This window comes from Orbilia oligospora (assembly GCF_000225545.1).
Source record: "Orbilia oligospora ATCC 24927 unplaced genomic scaffold scaffold00080, whole genome shotgun sequence".
NCBI classification, from domain to species: domain Eukaryota; kingdom Fungi; phylum Ascomycota; class Orbiliomycetes; order Orbiliales; family Orbiliaceae; genus Orbilia; species Orbilia oligospora.
This window is the reverse complement of record NW_011645637.1, coordinates 612,407-633,017: the sequence shown is the minus strand read 5'-3', so window position 1 is coordinate 633,017 and position 20,611 is coordinate 612,407. Positions and strand designations below refer to the sequence as shown.

Below are 20,611 nucleotides of genomic sequence, written 5' to 3'. Positions count from 1 at the left end.
TAAGTAGTAGATAAAAAAGGAATCGTGGAAACGGCGGGAGAACAGGTTGCGACCATCGGCGGTCCTCTGTCCCGTTCTCAAAGCTCTAATACCTCGACTCTCTATACTCGCAAACCGCCTTGATTCCATACAATAGTTCTCCCATGAACCTTGCCTGCGTCGCTAGCAGTGCCGTCAACACTACATCTTCACTCTTCAACCCCATCCCCACGCCTTTCCAATCCCTCATACTAATTAACTCAGGTTGCTCGCATATTCTGCGTAAGAACACGCGAGATCCCTTTGGTAAGAAGAATTTAATATGACTGTAGGAGTAATCATCCTTTTGGATTCCCAAAAGACGCAGTGAATAGAACCAAACTGCCTCGCTAAGATGGGGAATATCTTGCGCAGTGACGTTGGGACTACTTGTTGGTTGGCCGTGAGCGGAGAATCTGGAAGATGATGACGTATCTGTTGTCTGTTGTGATAGCGTGGGGGGATGGAAGGCTTCGATGGGTGATTGGAGACGGGAATTTGGAGTGTAGAATGATTCTGCGCCATCGAAGATTGAGAATTCAGAGATACCAGCTATGCTGCCTACACGGCTAGCGCGACCACTGTATGGCTGGCTGGAGTAGTAGCTATTCTGTTGGTATTGCTGTGAGTGGGATAGCGGTTCTTCGTTCTCGAAGTTACTATTATCTTCATATATTTTTCGAACAGCTTGGAAGTGCGAGTCGAGAACGTCTTCGAGGCCTTCCACATATTCACCGATTACCTCACACGCGTGTCTTTCCCAGTCGAATTCCTCCATAGGGAGGAACGAGTACTCTTCGCTGTTTAGATTAAACTCTTCATGAAAACCTGAGTCACTTACACCTGCTATTCCTGTTTTCGAAGGCGATAATAGGAAGCGGGCTGTGTCTTCCGCAAAGACATTAATGGGAACTTGTTCATTCAGCGATTTTGTAGAAGATTCAACAAGTGATGAGGTTGACGATGATGGAGAGAGAAAGAACTCTCGGCCTGTGGTGGCTGTGTGATATTGCGAGACACTGGAGACAGGGATGTATGAGCCCGGAGCGGAGAGAGAGGTTGAAAGGGCTGGAGGGGGGATATCTTCGGCGGTAACACAATCTTCGAAGGATTTGCGGCGTTTTTGAAGTTTGAGTGATCTTTGGTCGTTGATTATCGGGGTGGTAGTGGTATGGCCACTGCCGACGCGGAAGGTCTGGGCAAGCGGAGAAACGTCATGAGAGGCTGGAATCGAACCTGTAGGCGTTTTCAACCATTTGTCAGGTGATCCAGAGCTGCCCTCATCTGGGAGCGTCATTTGTTGACGTTTACGGGTCAACAGAGATATTCCTGGAGATGGTGTGCGCGGGAGGTCAAGTCGCTTCATTTCCGTAGATGCGTTTTCTTTGTCCGCATCTTTAGTGAGTTTAGAGGGGACCTGAAGGTAGGGGACTATAGATAGAGTAGTGTTTTTGATAGATCCTACTGTTCCACCGGGGAGATCGGTTTCTGGAACCAATCCGCAGGCAAGGGCGAAGCCGGATTGCGCGTGATAATAAGAGAGGATGCAAAGGGCCAGAACGACTTCTGAGGTTGACCAGTTGTCACCCAGTTCATCAGATGGGTTGTTTGTGCCTTTGATTAGATCTTGGATATCACCGTGTGTTAGTCGCCATGGTTGGTGAGCAAGTAAGGTATTGAGTTTTGCTAATCGTTGAAGTTTCTTTGGCGCATATTCCAAACCGCGAAGCCAGGTCCTATTGCCGCCGTAGTCCAGAAAGTATCTTGAGAGCAACGAGACAAAATATTGACATTTATGCTCTGCAGCGGCAAGGATACCGATGTACAATTTCCAAACACGGGAGAGAGCGCTTCCAGGCCGATTTACTAATCCATCGATAGTCTCCATGTTGACCGTCGCATATTTCGGGAAGAAAGAGAGAATTTTGTTCATATTTGTCACCCTTCCCTGCGTCATCCATGCGACCTTGTGAAATGAATGGACTTCTTTAGACGCCGGCCTGGACGAAGTGGTGCTACCTTGTGAACTTCCCTGTGATGACGAGTGCTTCCTCCTCCTGCGTTCGCGCACTGGTTGTCCGAATAATATATCATTTCCAGAGGGTGGTGAAAGTGGTGTTCCACGGTCAGAGTTCGAGCCTGTAAAGCCAAATGATTGATTATAACGTCTATTCCCTCTGTAGGACATGCTGTTACTAGCCCCACGGCCCCTTGACCTGGATCGTCCGTGGAATGTATGCCACGATTGGCCGGGGATCGCAATTGAGGCAGCGCCCGACATAACACTGTCGTGGATAGGTGATATAGGAACTTCATCCTCTTCATCCGAGTTGTCTTGGATTTCATTGAGCTTGTTACTATCGGTTCTCAACATGGCGTTGAATTTGTGAAGTCCAATCGTTTCGTGAAATGGAATCAGGCGTGAAGGACCCGTGCTAACAGGCTCGAGCAACTGCATGCCGCTATTCTGTTCTCTATTGTTAATATTTCCCCAAAAAATTATTGAACCGTAGCCTCCTTTTAAACACTTACAACAACCCTCTGGAGAACCATCCGACTGCTGATCCTAATATCCTTATGTGGGCAGTCTGTCGACAACCTCAATAGCGTAAGATAGTAGTTATCAAGGTTATTTTTCATTTCATGCACTGTCAACACTTCATCTTTCAGATCCTCCAACCTGCTGCGGTCGTCTGCATTCAGTATATGCTCAAAGATGGCCAAAACCGAGGTATTGTACGATATCGTAAAAGTCGGAGAGATAAAATCAGGTCGTTCATCATCATCGTCTCCGAAGCCTGAATCATAGGTCGGAGTCAAAGGAACAGCTATAGGACTCCTACTTGCGGATACAATCCTTGGATCCGAATCACCATCGAAGTCGTCGAATACATCGTCAAATTCTAGTCCAAGTTTTGAAGAAGATTCTCGCTTTAAATTTCTGGCCGTTGTAAAGCTCGCTCGGGGACTTTGGTTGATGGATTGATGAAGCGGACGGAATCCACTAGGGTGATGGGTGAGATCTCTTGTGTGGCGAAGATAGTAATGTGTCCATTCTTCAACAAGTGACCCTATTGCTCCGAGTATTGCTAGTCTACTCTGCTTCTCTTCCCTGTAGAGACTGGTAAACAGCAGGTTTCTGGCATAGGAGCAAGAGGGTGTCTCAGTAACATCATCGTAATCCGCTGCCAACGAGAAGAAACGTAAGTATTTTAGACATTCGATGGAAACTTTGGATAGAAGAACTTACAGGGTTTCGGCATTGTAAACATGAAAAAGAAGAAGCCTATATCAACTTTCTAGAAGCATAGCAACTATGTAGAGGAAGGTTCGTCGGGGGGTGTATAGATGTTGAATCTGATCCAGCAGATATTGACTTATGTGTAAGTCTATATTTATTTCTGTTTCGTTGAAATGTTTTAATGCGTCCGTCAGGAGAATATAAAATATCCGAAACTAAGCTCTCAGATCATGGATTGGATCCTAGAAGGTGTTGGGACGCATGGTATTTGCCTTATATAGTGGGCCAATGCTGAGTTTCAGAATCCAGCTGTTGGCTTCTGAAACCGGAGTGACGATGGAGCGAACGTTCGAATAGGTTACCAACGCAAGTCGAACCCCGAAACACTGGTTGACGGAGACGGTATGTTAGCCTGCCTTTTAACTTGAGATGTTTAATTTCTTTATAGAAAATGAATGGGACAGCTCAGACTCATTGAGGCTGGGGCCTTGTGGGGCTAAATCAACTCAAGAGTATATATGACTGCATCTGAAGAGAGGAGGTTTTGGCAAAAGGGTTTAAAGGTTTGTGAATGGCCAGGTCAGGGACACGTTCAAGTTTAATATGCAATCCAATATGCAGTGCAACAGCTCACTCCGACCGCGCAGGGGGGTTATGGCTGCTAGGTGACGACAGAACGCAAGAACGCGAAGCACAGCTTTTTCATGCATGCAGGAAAAAAAATTCTGCTATGGGTGTGGTGTAATCCTGATCTCGAGATCCTTCTTGGGGCACAACCAATCGAAGGGGCATGAACGTACCGAATAGGATCCAAATTAGGCCTTGAATAGTTCAAGCAGAGAAATAAAATGGACAATCTTTGAAGGAATGCGGTGAGAGGCTGACAAAAAAGGTTCTCTTTGCAAATTTGTCGATCCGTGAAACTAAAGTCTTTTGTCCGAATACTTTTCAACTTCTCGAATTTCCTTTCTCGCAATAGGCCAGCTCGATGGCGAAGGGGGTTTTGCGTGGGAAGAACCTTGTGCCTGATTGCACAATATCGCAGGGTTATAACTTTTTCTGTCTCTCGACCCCGCAAAATGCCTTGTGCCTGTGCGTCTTTCCACGGCTGTTTCTTTTTAAAAAAGAATTAACCAACCCAAGCTTCCGGGCTTCCCGGCAGCATGCGCAAGATGGTGGAATCTGGTACCAGGGGTTTGCAGATTGTTGCTGTTCGAGCAGCGTGAAGGGAGTTTTGCAACTGCTTGCTGTTCAAGGGAATTTAACTGTTGCGACGACGGCCTTCAAAAGGGCCTTGCCTGAACGGCCCACCTCCCAATATAGTTGCCAGCTTGGTGCAAGATTGCTATGACGAACGCCATTTCTGTTTCTTTGGCAGTTCCTTGCTTTTGTTTTTTAGCGACAGGGTGCGTGGGGGCCAAGATTCCTTGGGTTCAAGCACCAGACTACTTTCTTTTTGTGGGTGGCAGATGCTTTTTTCTCCGTTCGGTTTTCTTTCCTCTGTGGTCACTCAACGGTAGGGAGAGCATGCGATAAGGAGGTGACTTTAAACCGCTCGCTGTCTAGACAATATAAAAAAATATGGACAAATATTTCAGGGAAAATTTTTTCTTCTGAGTCTTTTTCGACGCTTGCCCAGCGATCATAGCTCCCTCGTCTATGCGGACAGGAAAGGGAGGATGCTGCCGTAAACCGGTTGATCTTTCCGCGGCCTGGCAGGTCTTATCTCGCAGCTTTTCTTTCGGTTCACCTGCCGAGTCGCTTTCCAGACCCGTGCTGCTGGGAGCTTGAAGCTAAGAGTAAAAAAATTTTCATCCCTTGATTGGTCCTCGGCGCATCTCTTGGTTGATTGAGCCGCTCAATCGTAAAAGAGAGATATTTGCTTGGTTCCTCATGGGTAACACCGATAGGAGATGTTGAGGCGAAAGGAGCGGTCCAACGAACATCTCCTTGCGCCTGCCATCTCACAAAATAACCAGAAACTTTCAAACCCAGGCAAAATGCTCCGGCAGGATGGTAACGTAACCACAAAAACGAGGAGATAGAGAGAGAAAATCCTTTCAATCCAAAATGCATTCATCGAAAGGCACCCTGGAGTGTCAGAAAGACGAGGCGCGACGGCCAGCCATGGGTTTACCCTGTTAGCCCCGCAAAAAAATAACTTTCCTCGAAAAAAAGGAACAAGAGAGGTGGGTACTCTCTTGCAGGGGAGGGTGCTCGATATGCAGGTTGGAAAAACTTTCCATTCAATAAATGTGCAAGCTGCATCTTTTCAAGTATGTAAGTGCACAGTACATCACTTATGAACCTAAATGTGAGGTGCTTAGGCAAAATGTGAGCTTCAAAATGCAAGGAAAATTTAGAAAAGTAGATTTGAGTACCTTTGAAGGGCGGAACAAACCCGTCGATTGCCGTGTCTTTGATCTCTCGACGGACGGCAAGATGGCAGAGCGGGTGCCCCTCAAAGCTAATCGACGGAAAGGCTCAGTTTCAGAGCTTAACTAGGTCTGAGACCGACCTTCCATTTGGGATGGCTCCCGTCTGCTAGTTACTTCGTTACATTAGTAAGAAGATACTGGTTAGCTTCCACAGGAATAGTTAGTTACATACCAGGGAAGAGCCGAAGCTTGTCGACGTCATCGGGTTCAGTGTTCCCCACAATCAAATTCAGATTCGGTATTGTATTTGGTGAGATATCACAGGTCATACTATATCACACCATCTTATATCACATCGGCTTTCTGAGAAGCTGCAGCCGCAGGAGTTTCAAGGAGATTGGTATCAATGTCTTCGACTTTGGAGATCCAATTAGAGGTTGTGTTGAGTGAAGTCTCTGCTCACTAGCTCACTAGCCTTGTCGCTAAGCTGATGCATTTCTACCGGATGCCCAATTAACTGCAACTTCCACAGCTTTCTCACCATGACCTCCCTCCCAGAGCTCACGACTTTGATAAGACCTCTGCTCCGCGTGAGCAGTCGCCGAATTGGAGCCTATTCCCAATGTCATCGATTAACTCAAACTCCCTGCTGGTTATCTTATCCCCGACGCCACCTTTCTCGGCATTCCCGATTCCCTGTGACTTCAGCCGTAGGCTTGAGGTACAATCTCAGACCATTCCACAGCACACCCATCAACTCCAAAGATGACTCCGGGAATACCTCAAAGCAAGAGCCTCCGCCTAAGGCAGGTCCAAAGCCTGGAGGCAATGATCCGAATGAGGTATTTACGGACATGAATGTACTTTCTGGGGTTCCACCGCCAGCCAGCGCTATAGAATGTGTCTACGAAGATGGATTTTTGCTCAACAATGGCATGAGATTTAGCGGAAAAGACGGAATCATTATCATCCACAATGAGGCGTTCAATTGGCTCTCACACGGAGCTGCAAGAGTTCGTAACGGAGTGCTAGAATTGGACGAAGACCTATGGGGAGTACTAGATGTTGTGGCTCCCAAGCCAGGTATGCATACACAAATTGTCCTTTCCCGCCTTATATTTCCTCCCCGATTCCAGCTTAAACTACTTTTGCTAGAATGCAGATTGTGATCTCAATGCTAATCTCTCGCGTATCTAGAATTACTGATTTTGGGGACTGGCGCACGATCTATTCCCATCTCCCCACGGACGAAGAACCATCTGCATCTCTTGGGAATCCGTATCGATAGTATGGATACGAACAATGCAGCTTCGCAATATAACATGTTAGCTACGGAGCGACCCGGCCAGATTGTAGCTACTGCTCTCCTCCCGGCCTTTTTCCGTTCCTAGTCGGAGGGTTTCGTATACCCCCGGACTTTGGGGGTCGTCCTTATCGACGACGTTCTTTCTCTTTTTTTCTTCGTGAGAAATTTCTGTTGGGATGCAAGCGTGTAAATTTTGCATTTTGTCACTTCGTCCGTCGGCAGCGTGATAGCAGTAAGAAATCCAAACTGCAATGGATGTTGGGAGGTAAGGCTGACCTTGCATAGATCATGCATTGAGATGATCGCCTCGTATTTTTAGTGAAAATGCGGGGGTGAAAAGCACGGATCAAAAACGTGGGGGATTTCATTGCCATTCATAGGGGAAGTCGGGAATTGGGAGAAGCTTCAGAGAACTACGCTACGATATCCACCCACGCAATTTTTTTTCACAAAAGATAGCGTCAAAAATTACAAGGGGCCCATGACCAAATCTAAAAATGTGATATCCTCTTCATATCAAAAGGTTTTCTTTCTTTCCGGGAAAACAAAAAAAATTCAAAATCAAAAATCAAAACCAAAACTTATGCATATGGTAACAGAAATTAGCAACCCTGAGCTATTTTTACGAAATATTTCAGCTCCATATGATCATTTACTTCTGACCACGTTGTTCGGTGGTCAGCGGCAAGTGGAAATTTTCTTTATACCCTCCCATTTGGGATATTTCTTTGTCGATTGAGCCATGCAATGGAAGCTTTTTTTTTTTTTTTCGTCCCTTGTTCGGTGTGAGTGGGTCCCATCGATATCGGCCTCGGCAAAAAGTGCTGTCATGTACCCCGCAAATGGCACCAGATTTGGTAACATTCGATGGGCCAATGACACAGAGTCATGCGACTCCGGGGTGAAGCTGAGGAGATATCGGGATGGGCCGGTGGCCGGAATTCCAGTTATACGTGGGACTATAAGGGGGTACCCGTGGGATGATCAACTCGACCCGGTTTGCCCCATGGCCCAGAGATCCCATCCAATACCTCTAACCATCGCTTGGAACATTTGTGGAATCCACTTGAGGATATCTGATAATTCAAGTAGCATGTATATTTAATGTATAGATTATTTTGATATGAGAATGCCACAGAATGATAGGTGTGCCTGTGGGGCAAAACTTATTCGACCAGCTTATATACCCACGCCTCTCTGGTATCTTATAGCCTAAGCTAGCCTCTGCAAAGTAGCATCCGACCATTCACAATCTGTATGAATCGCTCGAAGCCACCTTCAATCCAAAATTAGTAGCCTGGAGTCAGTCTCGCAACTAAGCCCTGAAGTCCGAGATGACCTCTTGCAAAATCCAACAAACTAATCGCTCATACCCCATCGGCCCTTGGGCCTCCTCCCATCATACAATATTGATCTCAGCAGTTTTTCGAAATATGACCATAACTCCCACGGTACAGGAAAGAACTACTTTAAAGTTTTCCCGAGTGCTTGACAGTCTAAGCTGTCTGTTGCGCGGTTGAAGTCAACAAGTACTCCTATATTCAGTCCCCTGCGCATGCGAATTAATTGTGAAGCCCCAAATATATATGCTGCCTTTGTGGTGGTTTTAAATGGATAAATAGTGGTACCTAAGTGTCAATGAGTTTGAATGGGAACTCGATTTGTCCTTGAGGTATTCATGATCCAGACAGTAAGATCTTAAGAGTAGTCTAGTTCCTAGACATCAGTCTAGAGAACTGGAAGAAGGCCCAAACCCAAACTAGAAAATCGGTGTCTACTACGAGCTTCTATAAGCTACTTAATTAATTACTTTAATAGTCACACCGGAAGATGCTAAAATGAGTATTGAAACGCCCTGTTTGTCCCAAAGATCCATGCATGACCAATCGGCCATGTGAATAGACCAATCCTGTAAACTTACTGGAGCCGAAAAGTTCAGCATTCTTCTTTGAAACTAGATTGGGTATAATTATGTCGTTTTCAGAGGCATTCCTAGCTACTTGGGTATATAGTCAGGATTCCTTGTCAGTCTACATGTAAAAGGTCTCAGTGAATGTTTACTAATCCTACATTCTACTAATGGGATTACAAGGAAAGCAGCTCGATCTCGGAGTTCTAATGTCGCACCGTTATCGCAATATCAATTGTAACACTGTTTGACCACAAGTCAAAGTTAGATCTATAGAAATAATTACCAATTCTGGTTTAAAATGCGAACTAGCTTCGTAAACCATGAGAAGTTTGCTTCCAGATCGATGTTAGCTTGTGCGCTCACCAACCGGCAAGCTAATATTTGAACTCACCCCACACCGGACAAAACCAACTTTACTTTTAAACGTTTCATGTGCATATGCGGGAGCCCGTAATTCTGTGAGCTTGAACAAAGCTTAATATTGCTTATGTATAGCCATCCCTACGCTAACATGATTTTGTGTTACCTCCTTGTTGCATGTTGGTGGACGGTTTAGTCACTTCAGCCTCAGCCCGTGCACGCGGCTGAGGCCTCCACCGCCAGCTATCTTGTGACTGGGTAGCCTCGAGACCATGACGCGACTAGGTCCTCTAGGTTAGTATATGCATATGAAACTGGCAAATACCGAAATTTTGGTATACTACGCCGAAACACCACTCTACAGGGTCATAGGGTCCTCCGAATTAACCGTCAATTGCAACCCCTCATATATTTCCTTAACTAACTACGAGTCCAATATTCACGACCCGGGCCAAAATGCTTCCCCAGCTGCCAAACGAGTTGATTGGAACGGTACTCGGTCACGTAAGCTAGCCTTTACCCTTCTTTTACGCGTAACAGAATATTAATATTAACAATTTTGGAAAATAGCTACCCCGTCGCGATCTTTTCAACATTGCACTATGTAGCCGCTTATTACACTCTCTTGTGATTCCAATTTTATATTCAAATATAGAATTGCGAGTAGTGAATAAGTTCAATACAAAGTTAGGGAAATGGGTGAACTTGGTGGACCCTGAGTTGACGCAACTCCTGCTTCACGACGAGCGAAAATATGGAAAGTATATTCGAAGGATTCGGGTGGTCTCAGGCCAGGGTGCTGCACCAAATGTAGAGATGGAAAAGAAAAAGGAAATTGATGGTGATGAGGGCGAAGAAGAAGAAGGGGAGGATGGGGACGGGGGGGACGATGAGCACGCATCCGTGGAGAGTAGTATAGCGGTGGATTCTCGGCCTAGTGATACAGATTTTGTGATTGCAAGTCAAATATCAACGCTGATGGAAATCGGGGAAGCTCCGTTGACGGGCTTTAAGTAAGAATGCGAACGCGTTCGAGAATGACTTCTTTCTATTATGCTAATCGAACCTGACACAATATTAGATGGCTTTTGGACACAGACATCTCCCCTGAATTTTTTCAAAGGATACTAGTCGAAGGGCTTGGGAGCAAACTCTCTACCCTAGAGATCCTCTCCTATGGAAGTAACTTGCCAGCACGCAAGTTGCCCGAGGACCGCCTACCTTGTCTCCGAAAGCTTTTGGTACGAGGGGTTTACTCGCCCCAACGTGTAGCAGAACTCCACTACATCCTCCGCGCGAGTCCGGGGCTGCAATCTTTTGGCTTTGGGGTTGGCGAAGCGGTTATCCCTGAGGCAGACTTGAATTCACGATTCCGCTTCAGCGACAGCGAAATAGCAGGAATTGGTTTGGAAAATGATGACTTCGGATGGGAGAGAGCGCCAACTAATTGGACCGACTTTATCGAGACTTGTATTTTCAAAAACTTACAAAGGCTCCCGCTAAGAGAACTCATGATCGAGGATGTTGGTCTAACGCCCATAATGGCAAAACTTCTACCTTTCGGCAGCCTCCGTCACATGAGCCTTTCGGGTATAGGAAGTTCGTTCAATTTCATTGAAGAAATTGATATGCAAAAATTACAACTCGAAACTTGCAATATTGTATACGAAAGATTCGGAGAGAACTGTCTGTTTCGTAAGTTCATTGGGGATCTTCAGCCCGGACTTCGTCATTTGGGGTTTAGGTGTAAGGCCTGGGACGTGGACATACATTTAAATGAGTTAGGTCATACCCTCGAGGTAGAGTATCCAGGGATATTCTTGCTGCCAGAAGGATTCACAGAAAAACAGAAGGATACTTTGGAGACCCTAATATTCAATGTGACCATACCTGATTGGAAAGGTGGCCGGGCCACTCCTCCCAAGAATTTCGAGATTTCATCGGAATTTTCAAAGCTAACGGAAGCCTCTGTTCCCTTGCTAATGATAAATGTCAGTCCCTCAATTGCCCTAGAAGTCTTGCATTTTCAAAAAAAACAAAAAACTAGAATTAAGCTGATCTCGCGTTAACCACAATTTCTGATCACAGACTAAGTCTAAGAAAAGACTCCCAAATGGCCCAATCCCCGGGCCCCAAACGATTTTTTGGACCTTAATACCGATACCTCTGAGCGGTGCATCCAGATTACCCAATCTCCGTACCCTCACCTTAACTCCAATTTCAACAGAATACCGAGCAGATTTCGTCGAAAGTATTTTCGAAACAGACATCCATTTCAAGGGATGGGTAGAAATGCATCAAGAGCATCTAGTGAAATATTTGGAGGATTTGGTAGGAGAGTACGCGAATGGATACATGCAGGAATTTGGGATAGATCGACAGCCGTCACTCGAATGGATCTTTGTGATCGGGGAAGAAAATTGCCATTACGAAGTTGGGTTCAGGATTGAATGGAGTCTCGTGAATGGAGGATTGAAATATGACTCTCGGATAACCTTGTTACCTGGAACTGACGCTCGAAACTCGATAAAAACGGAAGATATGAGATTTCGGTAAGTAACAGACCGATTAAATTCTTATTTTTTAAACCAAAACCCCACTAACAAAACTGTTGTGGCGTCTTTAGCAAAATCCAGAGTTAGGACTCTTCATGTAACTTGAAAATTATTCTGTACCAGCTCGCCTTAGCTAAGCTACCGCCATGTTGATATCGTGCAAATTTCTGTGTTGAATTTAAAATACCACACGTGGCACGTGTCCAGGCGTGGCTGATCATGAATGGGTTCTTGTTCCCCGCAAAAACCGCCGCTATCTTACTTCGCGATCCATAATCTTTTAATCATCAAGCATAGCATCTTTATAGCATGTCTTTCTAGCCCCGTTTTTGTACGATATAGCGCTTGTATATTCTTCCTCTTCTCGCTTTTCCAGTTTGTTTTTGGTTTGATATTATGCGTCCCTCCAACATTAACTTTCGGCTGCATTTACTGCGTCTATGCGTTCTACCGATAACCATATTTACAGCACCGTCTAGCACCGCCCAGATCCCATTATCGCCACAATTCGTAGAACACAGGCGTAGTGGCATAACTCTAAACTCAACAATTGGTTCCGAACCTCTGCGGTACCTGATTCATTCGTTCGAAACTCTACAATCCGTCTTCTTCTCTCCCGAACGTGGCGATTACCCTAGTGCAATCGATTGGACAGCAGCAGTAGTGCAAACCCATGCTGTATCTGCGTTACACAGCATCCTTCTATCTCCATTGCCCAAAAACGAAACCTTAAACATCATAGATATCTACTTCCCAGATATTATCTCTTTCTACCATACTCAAAATGTCGGATCTCTCAAGTTCCAGGCATATGATGATATGCTATGGGTCGTTTTGGGTTGGCTAGCTGGCGTTCGATTCCTGGATGCATATTACTACCTTTTCCCCGAAAGTTATAATCCGGATTTTTATACTTATCGTATGGACTTTGCTCTCCGTGCTCGGGAGTTCTGGGTCTATGCCGAAAAGGGATGGGACGAGTTATTTTGCGACGGTGGGATGATTTGGAATCCGAATTTGCAGCCGTATAAGAATGCCATTACGAATGAGCTGTTCATTTCGGCGAGCATACAGATGTATACGACTTTCCCACCGGAATTTAACCCGCCTGAATCTTGGGTTTTCTTTGGCGGAGGAGGAGATGATGGGAATGATAAAAGGAAAGGGCAGAAGAGGGATGTTGCTTACCTGGAATATGCGGTGAAAGCATATGATTGGTTTAAAGGCAGCAACTTCACGAATGATGCTGGATTGGTGACGGATGGGTTTCATATGAGCAGTTATTGGAAGAGAAAGTGCGATGAGAGGGATGAGCAGACATATACCTACAATCAAGGTGTGGTATTGAGCGGTCTGCGTGCATTATGGGAAGAAACGGGGGATAAAGCTTATCTTGAAGATGGATATCAACTTATCGAGAGTGTAATCGAGAGCGCGGGTAAAGTTGGGGAGATGGTTAGGGCCGATGTCTTAGAGGATCATTGTGATAGCTGGGGCTGGTGTAATCAAGACCAGCAGGCTTTCAAGGGTACGTCCGATACTACGACATATACCAAGAGGAAACTAGTGTTTACAGTGTTACTAACGAATGTGATATCGATCATAGGGATATTCTTCCATCATTTAACAGCCTTCTGCTCGCCGCATCCTTACACAAAAACCTGGAAATCAAAGGATGAGAAACACAGTCCTGAACTCAATGCTCATGTTGAAAAGTGCAAAACTTTCTTTCCCTTTATTGGTCGCAATTCGATTGCTGCTTGGACTACCAGACATCGAAATTCTTCAGTTTTTGGGATGTGGTGGTCCGCACCGTTATTCGAGAAGGACCCAGGGTTCGCCGACAAGCTACAAAGTGGAGACCTAGAAATGAGAAGAGATCCCAATGCAGTAGACCTCGTTAATACCGACAGAGGTGGTGATTGGGCAATCGGTGCCACGGAGGCCGAAGTACAACTTGCAAGATCTGGGAAGGTAGTTTGGGAAAAAGAGCCGAAGAATGGAAAGCCCATAACCCTAATGAATAGAATGGAAGATGATTTAAATGATAGATTTCTGGGAAGGACAGTTGAGACACAGACTGGAGGCGTTGGGGTAATGAGGGCAGCTTGGGAAATTGGGAGTTTGTTTTTGTAAAAGAAAAACTATAGCTGCTCAGGAGCGATCAGTTACGTACGGAAAATTTTTTGTTCTGCACCTATGCGGGTAAAACGACGTAATACAGTATCTAGTCCGTAGTCCCCGAGGGGACCAACTGCCAACGTGCATGGCATTCTGTGCACTTATCTTACACGAAATCAACTAGTATGAAGTAATGACTCCAACATAGCCCCGTGCCTAAAGCACCCATGCAGACAACAGACTCCAACTCCGTGTACACATCGAAACCGCTCAAAAAGCAAGTTAACCAATTGGTGCTGATATAATCTAGCTACGCATCAAATACGCGAACCACCGAATCATAACCAGCCTCTCTAGATCTACGACACCAACAGCACCAGACAGCACCGCAACGAGAACACCTCAGCCCACGTGCATAGCCTACGATATATATTTGCACTTCACCCACAACGGAGTTATTGTACATCATCGAACAATGGTCGCATATGTATCGGCTGATATCGAAACATTGAACACAATCCAGATCCGTCGTGAGACTGACCTGTGATGTCGACATAGTATCGGCGTTGGCACTGGATGGGGTATCAATGGGGTTGTCTGGGAGTATAAACCAGTCTGGGTCCTCTGGGATAAGGACAGGATCGTCTGATGATAAATCCATACTTTCATCCGAGATTGTGTACCCCTCCGAGCGTACCTCTAGAAACTCCATGGTTGCTTGTGTAACTGGTTGAAGTTCCGGCTGCTGTGGTTCGTAGATTGTAGCGGTATTTGAGGGGCCTCTAGAGCGGTGACTTAGCCGGGAACATGGAACTCGATTTGGGCGGGGCGGTTCGAGAATCGTAGGTTGTGGTAGTTGTAAACCGTTGGACCGAGGTAGGAAACTGTTAATCGTCATTCGTGATAAATTTTCCGAAACCCTTCTCACCTCTACAAAAATTAATTGTTCAAAAGATTCAGTGAGTTTTCAATCATTGATAGTATTTGTCCGTATTGCATTCACGGTATACCGGTGTTGCTTACCATTTCCATGCATTTCAGCGAAAATTCGGTCCACCCTTTGCCGAACGTTTGTTGAATTGTGGTCTTGTCTAATAGTCTGAGGGGCAGGAGGATTTAATGACGGGTCTGCTAGACTCCCAGCATCGGGGGACCGGGCCCCGTTCAAGCTAGCCCTTCGCGAAGGTGGCACCGGTATTGAGGGCGAGCCATCGTAAGGTCTCTCGATGTCGCCATGCCGTTCATCGTGGGGTTCGGGTCGAATATTTTCATTGTTCTTTTTATTACGTGAGCCAGGTGGCCTCCCACGCCTTCGAGTTGGTGAAGGAGATAAAGAATTCGAATTAGTAGGTGGGTGTGTTCTTGTAGTCCTTGTATGTCTGTGTCTGTGTCTACGTCGAATCGGGGATACAGATTCACCAGGACGAGATCGTGATCTTGATCCCGGTGGCCTCCCCCTGCCACGACGAATGGAAGGGCTGCTAGCGTTACCGACTGTATCGGTGGGCAGCTCCCGTTCCCTTCCAATTTCCGTTCCCTCCGGTGCCATACCCGTTGTGAAGCCGCGCTTGTCTCTGGGCTGACTGAAAATGGTAACGAAATCGAGAGACAGTGTAGTGCGTATTGTCTGGTGAGCGTTAGAGGAGGGCAAGGGAATGGGGTCACCAACTACAACTAAGGTGATCTTATTATAGTTTGTATTATGCAGTAATAATAGGTATAAAGTGGTGCATAATTTAGATGGACCTGATTTGATCTCCCTTCGATCCAGTTATCTTGAACATCATTATGGCCATATAGGTATATACCTAAGGTACTATATAGGCCTCTATACTGGAACAAGGCCTGGTAATCACGCAGCACAAAACCGAACCAGCATCGCGTTGCATATTTTGCGTTGCAAGGTCGTTTGTTCTGTGTCGGTCTCGGCGCTGTGTAACCTAGCGAGGCGACGGGCGGCATGCCATAGAAACGCAGATAATCACAGCTGCGTCCACAATGCAACTAAGCCGCAACTACCTACCTACTGCTCATAAGCACGTAGCTTAGCATCAAGGACTAGTAATGATTTTTATACTTGTTCACGAGATAACCTACTCTCTGACGTCTCTTGTCGATTGAAGAAGGGATATTTCACATGCGACTCAAAAGTCAAAAAGTTTTTTTGAGCCTTTTGAGTTTTCGGAGCTCCCAGACCCTGTCCTTGGTGAGTCCACCCATGAACGGGTAGCAGGGGAATGAGACCACATAATTTGGTTCAACACACACTAACAACCAAAAAAAACCAAAAAAAAAACTCTGCGCTTTGTTGAGCTTCAACGATCCATCTCCACAAAGAGCAAAAAAAAATATTCAAAAAAGAAGATCAGTTCCTAAAGAAACTGGTTGCTATAGAAGCCCAATGCGGGGGTCGAACCCGCAGCCTTCAGATACCATGGTAACTGGGTTGAAATCCCGTTATTAAGAGTCTGACGCTCTACCGATTGAGCTAACCGGGCTTTGTTGAAGATCGACACGGAAATGTGCAAGATGAACCTCCTTTCGATGCGACATCCATTGTACCATTCAAGCGCCGTTAATATTAGCCTTGAGCCCCATTAATATGCAGGTTCCGGCGGTCTATTATATACAATGGTAGGTTATGTTGTACCCTTGCGTTACGTCTCTCAAATCACTTCACATAATGCATCCTTATTGATGATGCGTGATGATACGGCTAATGATATCGAAGAAATATACCGAGAACAGTTAATAATTAATTGATAACCTTTAACGCCCAATACCCTATTGCAATTGCCTAGACCCTTCATAAAAACAAAGATCAAATTCGAAAGGACACGAAAAACAGTGTATTCCTTCCTCAAAGATCAAATCGGATCCTTGTATACAAAAACGTGTAAAATTGATCAAGAACAAAAAAGGAAGGATATCATCATGTACAAAAGAAATTCTTTATCCATGGCCCATTATATTCCCAAATCTAAGAGTCGGCCCCTTCCTCCTTCTAAATTCAGACGTAAAATTCTTTTTGTTTTTTGATTTATCTCCTGCCCATTAACTCACTATTCTCAACATCCCGGCTCGCCGCTCCTATTGGGGCACTGTACCCCGTAGGCGCCTGACCAACTGGCGCATATCCACTTGAAGCCCATCTGCCATTATCATAGGTCTGTCCCTGTGGCTCGTAAACTCCATTACCACTGTACGCCATTCCAGTACCTCCCATATAAGGCGGTGCCGGTGCCGGTGCGGTTCCATGGGAAGCATAGCTCATCCGCTTATTTGCATCCGGGCTCTGCATAGTATCGTATGGAGACTGTGCATACGGCGAAGTCATTGGTGGTGGCGCACCCATATTGTATTCTGGCTGGATATCCTGTGGTAGACGAAGGAAGTCCCAGCCTCTACCGCTAGCGATCATGAAAAGTGAGAAGAAGGCGCCGAAGAAAAAGAGTAACGAGATGCCGAAGCCGACTGTGACACCGATAGCTGTGAGGCTTCGTGGGTCGTACGCTTCGAGGAACAATTCTATGACATTGTAGAAAGAGAAGCCGAGGATGCAGATTATGAGTACTGGAATCCAACCCGTAACGCCCTTTAAAACATTGTGGTTAGCTTCTACACCGTTGGCTTTGAATGAAAATTAAGGATGAAAAAACACACCTGCTTGCGTTCTGTCTTTTTTGCCAACCGGATCCATGCCAGAACCAACCCAATAACAGCAAATATCGCCAGAAGGAGGTATAGTACCACATAAGCCTGTTGCAATCTGTCTCTTGCTCTTCCTCCTGACCTTGTATCAACGCTCTCCACACCCCATATAATCAAGCAGGCGAGTATAATCCATGCCAGAACTAAGATGAAGACGATGGAAAAGAAGATGGCGCCGAGGACAACCATTGTCCGTTTGAGACTAGTTGAGCCGGCGAGTTGGAACAGGCGATTTACCGCGACAAACAGGATGAGACCGAGTAGATATACTTCAGTCAACCTCTGAGTGACTATCATTGCAGTGCCGATAGCAGTAGAATCGAAGGAGTTGAGGACGCCACATTGGTCCAGAACAGCGCGAACGATCAGGAGTATAAACCAACTACGAAATTTAGCTAGGGTAAAGCAAAAGAAGCTATAGCAGAATGCATGTTGGAGATACTTACGCAATGACTAAGAACAGGCCGATTCCGTACTGGTACCATCTCAATATCGACTTTTCTTGACCAGCCTTCTTTCTGTTTCCACTTCGGCTGCTCGTGCAACATGCCAGTATTAAAAATAATAATAGAATTCCACCTGCAATACCAATTTGCGCCTTATAGATGTCGCTAGAAAAAGCACCGTATCGGTTGCACTGGTTATCGACAGAGCTGCCACTCCCTCCTCCACCACCTCTTCTAGGGGCCATGTTGATTTAGTTGGATAGATAGTTGTCCGGCTGTAGCGACTTTGTATATCTGCGTTGATGCTGTTTCGAATTTCAGGCTGTGATAGCTAGAGCTTCAATGTCGATAACCGAATCTGGGCCGGAAGGAACACAAACTTAAGATCTAAATTATGATCGGAAGGATACACCCGAGCTTATTAAATACCAAAGCATTACTTCTGAGCTACCAAGTGCTTCTTAAATTCTAATTTTTTTCTGTATTGAATTAGCCGGGGGGAAATCCGTTTCTCTTTCGTGCGACGTGTGCTGTGACCCCTCAACCATGAAATATAGCTTCGTCTTGCGAATTACAGGATCATGCGTTCAAACCATGCATTTATCCCGCTTTTGGTAAAGCAGGGAAAAAAAGAGGACCAGGGCATAAATAGAGCTCAAGGTGCATACATACGATTGTGGGATCCATCTTGGTGACAGCTCCCCTTTGGCGCGATTTTAGTGCACCGTAGGCCAAGAGAAAGTAGCTTTCTAAGCCTCCCCAAGACAACCATCTTGCGATTCTTCTATCAGACCCCCATAGCAGATGCGTTTGGTCGGATGAGCGATCGCGGGCCACTAAGACACCTTGATGTTTCAGTCTCTGCCTACCTAAGTTAAGATCAAAATTAGGTACCTAACCTACGTACTCTGTGCGCCTCCGGCCCAGGTAACCAACCGACCAGACAATAATCAAAATCCAGGCAGAGGACTTTCGCTCATGTAATAGGCTGTGGGCGGTTTAAATTTAAATTTGTCATCCTACCCTTGTTCGATAGACTTGCATTTTTGGGTCCCGTTTTTTTTTCTTTGTGCGAAAAGAAAAAAGTTGGCCCGCGGTTGTCGACAAGGGATCAGGGGAGGCTCATAACGTTAGCGAACAAACTTTGGTAGAAGGTGAAGAGGGGTGGTGTGGAGATCAGATCAAACTTGGCCTGGGCGAACTCAGCCTCAAGTTTTTGAACGAACAGGACGCAAATGACCGAATTATACGGGCGGACAACGCAGTGCAGCTCAATGGTCCACGCTTTATGAGGCCTGGAGTGGAAGCTTCGAGGGCAGTCTCGTATCCCTCGATATGGTTATATCTTGACATCGACAACATATATTTTGGTTAGATTGTCTGGTTTACAGGCAAAACGAAGGCGTTTGCAACCTTATACCACGCACAGATAAGCTTTTTCGCCGGAAATTACATCAGATATATTAAAATTCGCCCTGTTGAAAATGACACCTTTTGGAGAGTCAACTAGATACACTACACCAGTCATTTCTTCCAGTAAGGTTTTTTTTTTTTTGAAGATTTGGGGTTTTCGGGCCGCCCTGCAAGCTTTAGCGATATATTTCCACGGAGTACATGTCGATATGTACTCTACCTAGGTAAGTATTTATCCACCAGGTTTTAAGTTTCCACATACTATTTAAGTCGACGGAGTATAGCCAGAAAACCGAGAGACTAAGGGTGGGGCCAGACCACCCCGCTGCATGCACCTGAGTCATTCTTGGGACTCAATTCGCTATTGTTAGAAGAAGCACATCAGAATACGCATTTCGCAACCCGGACGTCGAATTCGGTTTCTCGGATGTTCAAAGCTAAGTCTGGGCCTAGCTCGTCCATCTTGGCATTTAAAGATGTAATATTTGGCCATGAAGGAGAACCTTCTGTCACTTTTCTGGAACATACATCCATAAATCTATCCCTCCGCGCAATCACAGATATTTCTACTTAATCATCCGAATATATTTTGATTCATACCAAAATATCGTGTTAACTATGGGTCTTGGTCGCCATGCTTACTCCGTTGTAACTGGTCAAGCTCGTGGCCTCGAGGTCTCGTTTGTCGGTTATGGATTTTCTTTATCGAATTTATCAAGGCTCTTTAAATTCACAAATTCAGGAAATTACGGCTACCTGTAAATACAAAAGTGTGGCAATGCGGTTTGGTTTCGGAGTCCCCTGGCTTCATACGCCGTCGGCTAGTTGATTCTAGGGCGACTCGCCTCATACAATAATTATAAGGTCGAGCTAAAGGAACATTTTGAGCGCGGCCAATTGCAAACTTGCAAACCCTTTTGAAAGAAACAATTATCTTCAATGCCGATTCCATCGAAAAAGACTAGCATTGGTTGAATACAAAAAGAGTTAACACATTATCACAATGACGGAACGACAGCTTGTATACCTCATACGAGACATGATAAAATAAACTGCGGTTTAAGATGAAATCGCAATAAAGCGCCTATTGCTATTCACTAAGGCTTTCGGCCCTGGGGCGCCCTAAATACCATGCGTATGCCGTTTCTAC

At 45.5% G+C, this 20,611-nt stretch overlaps 5 protein-coding genes across 5 annotated transcripts; 2 read left to right on the top strand and 3 right to left on the bottom strand.

Moving 5' to 3' along the window:
- Window positions 1-85: 85 nt before the first annotated feature.
- Window positions 86-3,290, bottom strand: AOL_s00080g170 (uncharacterized protein; the record flags this gene model as incomplete). Its single annotated transcript, XM_011124545.1, has 3 exons — window positions 86-2,485; window positions 2,551-3,203; window positions 3,269-3,290. The coding sequence occupies 3 exons, from the start codon at window positions 3,288-3,290 to the stop codon at window positions 86-88; spliced, it is 3,075 nt and encodes a 1,024-aa protein (XP_011122847.1).
- A 2,889-nt stretch (window positions 3,291-6,179) lies between these two features.
- Window positions 6,180-7,028, top strand: AOL_s00080g169 (uncharacterized protein; the record flags this gene model as incomplete). Its single annotated transcript, XM_011124544.1, has 2 exons — window positions 6,180-6,720; window positions 6,835-7,028. 2 exons carry the CDS (start codon window positions 6,180-6,182, stop codon window positions 7,026-7,028), a joined length of 735 nt encoding a protein of 244 aa, XP_011122846.1.
- Window positions 7,029-9,671: 2,643 nt separating this feature from the next.
- AOL_s00080g168 (uncharacterized protein) lies at window positions 9,672-13,906 on the top strand (the record flags this gene model as incomplete). The annotated part of the gene is made up of 6 exons (XM_011124543.1): window positions 9,672-9,719; window positions 9,786-10,228; window positions 10,297-11,206; window positions 11,304-11,767; window positions 12,250-13,298; window positions 13,377-13,906. 6 exons carry the CDS (start codon window positions 9,672-9,674, stop codon window positions 13,904-13,906), a joined length of 3,444 nt encoding a protein of 1,147 aa, XP_011122845.1.
- Window positions 13,907-14,293: 387 nt separating this feature from the next.
- Window positions 14,294-14,927, bottom strand: AOL_s00080g167 (uncharacterized protein; the record flags this gene model as incomplete). Its single annotated transcript, XM_011124542.1, has 3 exons — window positions 14,294-14,311; window positions 14,433-14,821; window positions 14,915-14,927. The coding sequence occupies 3 exons, from the start codon at window positions 14,925-14,927 to the stop codon at window positions 14,294-14,296; spliced, it is 420 nt and encodes a 139-aa protein (XP_011122844.1).
- Window positions 14,928-16,931: 2,004 nt separating this feature from the next.
- On the bottom strand, window positions 16,932-18,293 carry AOL_s00080g166 (uncharacterized protein; the record flags this gene model as incomplete). Its single annotated transcript, XM_011124541.1, has 3 exons — window positions 16,932-17,486; window positions 17,555-17,984; window positions 18,049-18,293. 3 exons carry the CDS (start codon window positions 18,291-18,293, stop codon window positions 16,932-16,934), a joined length of 1,230 nt encoding a protein of 409 aa, XP_011122843.1.
- Between the last annotated feature and the right edge of the window lie 2,318 nt (window positions 18,294-20,611).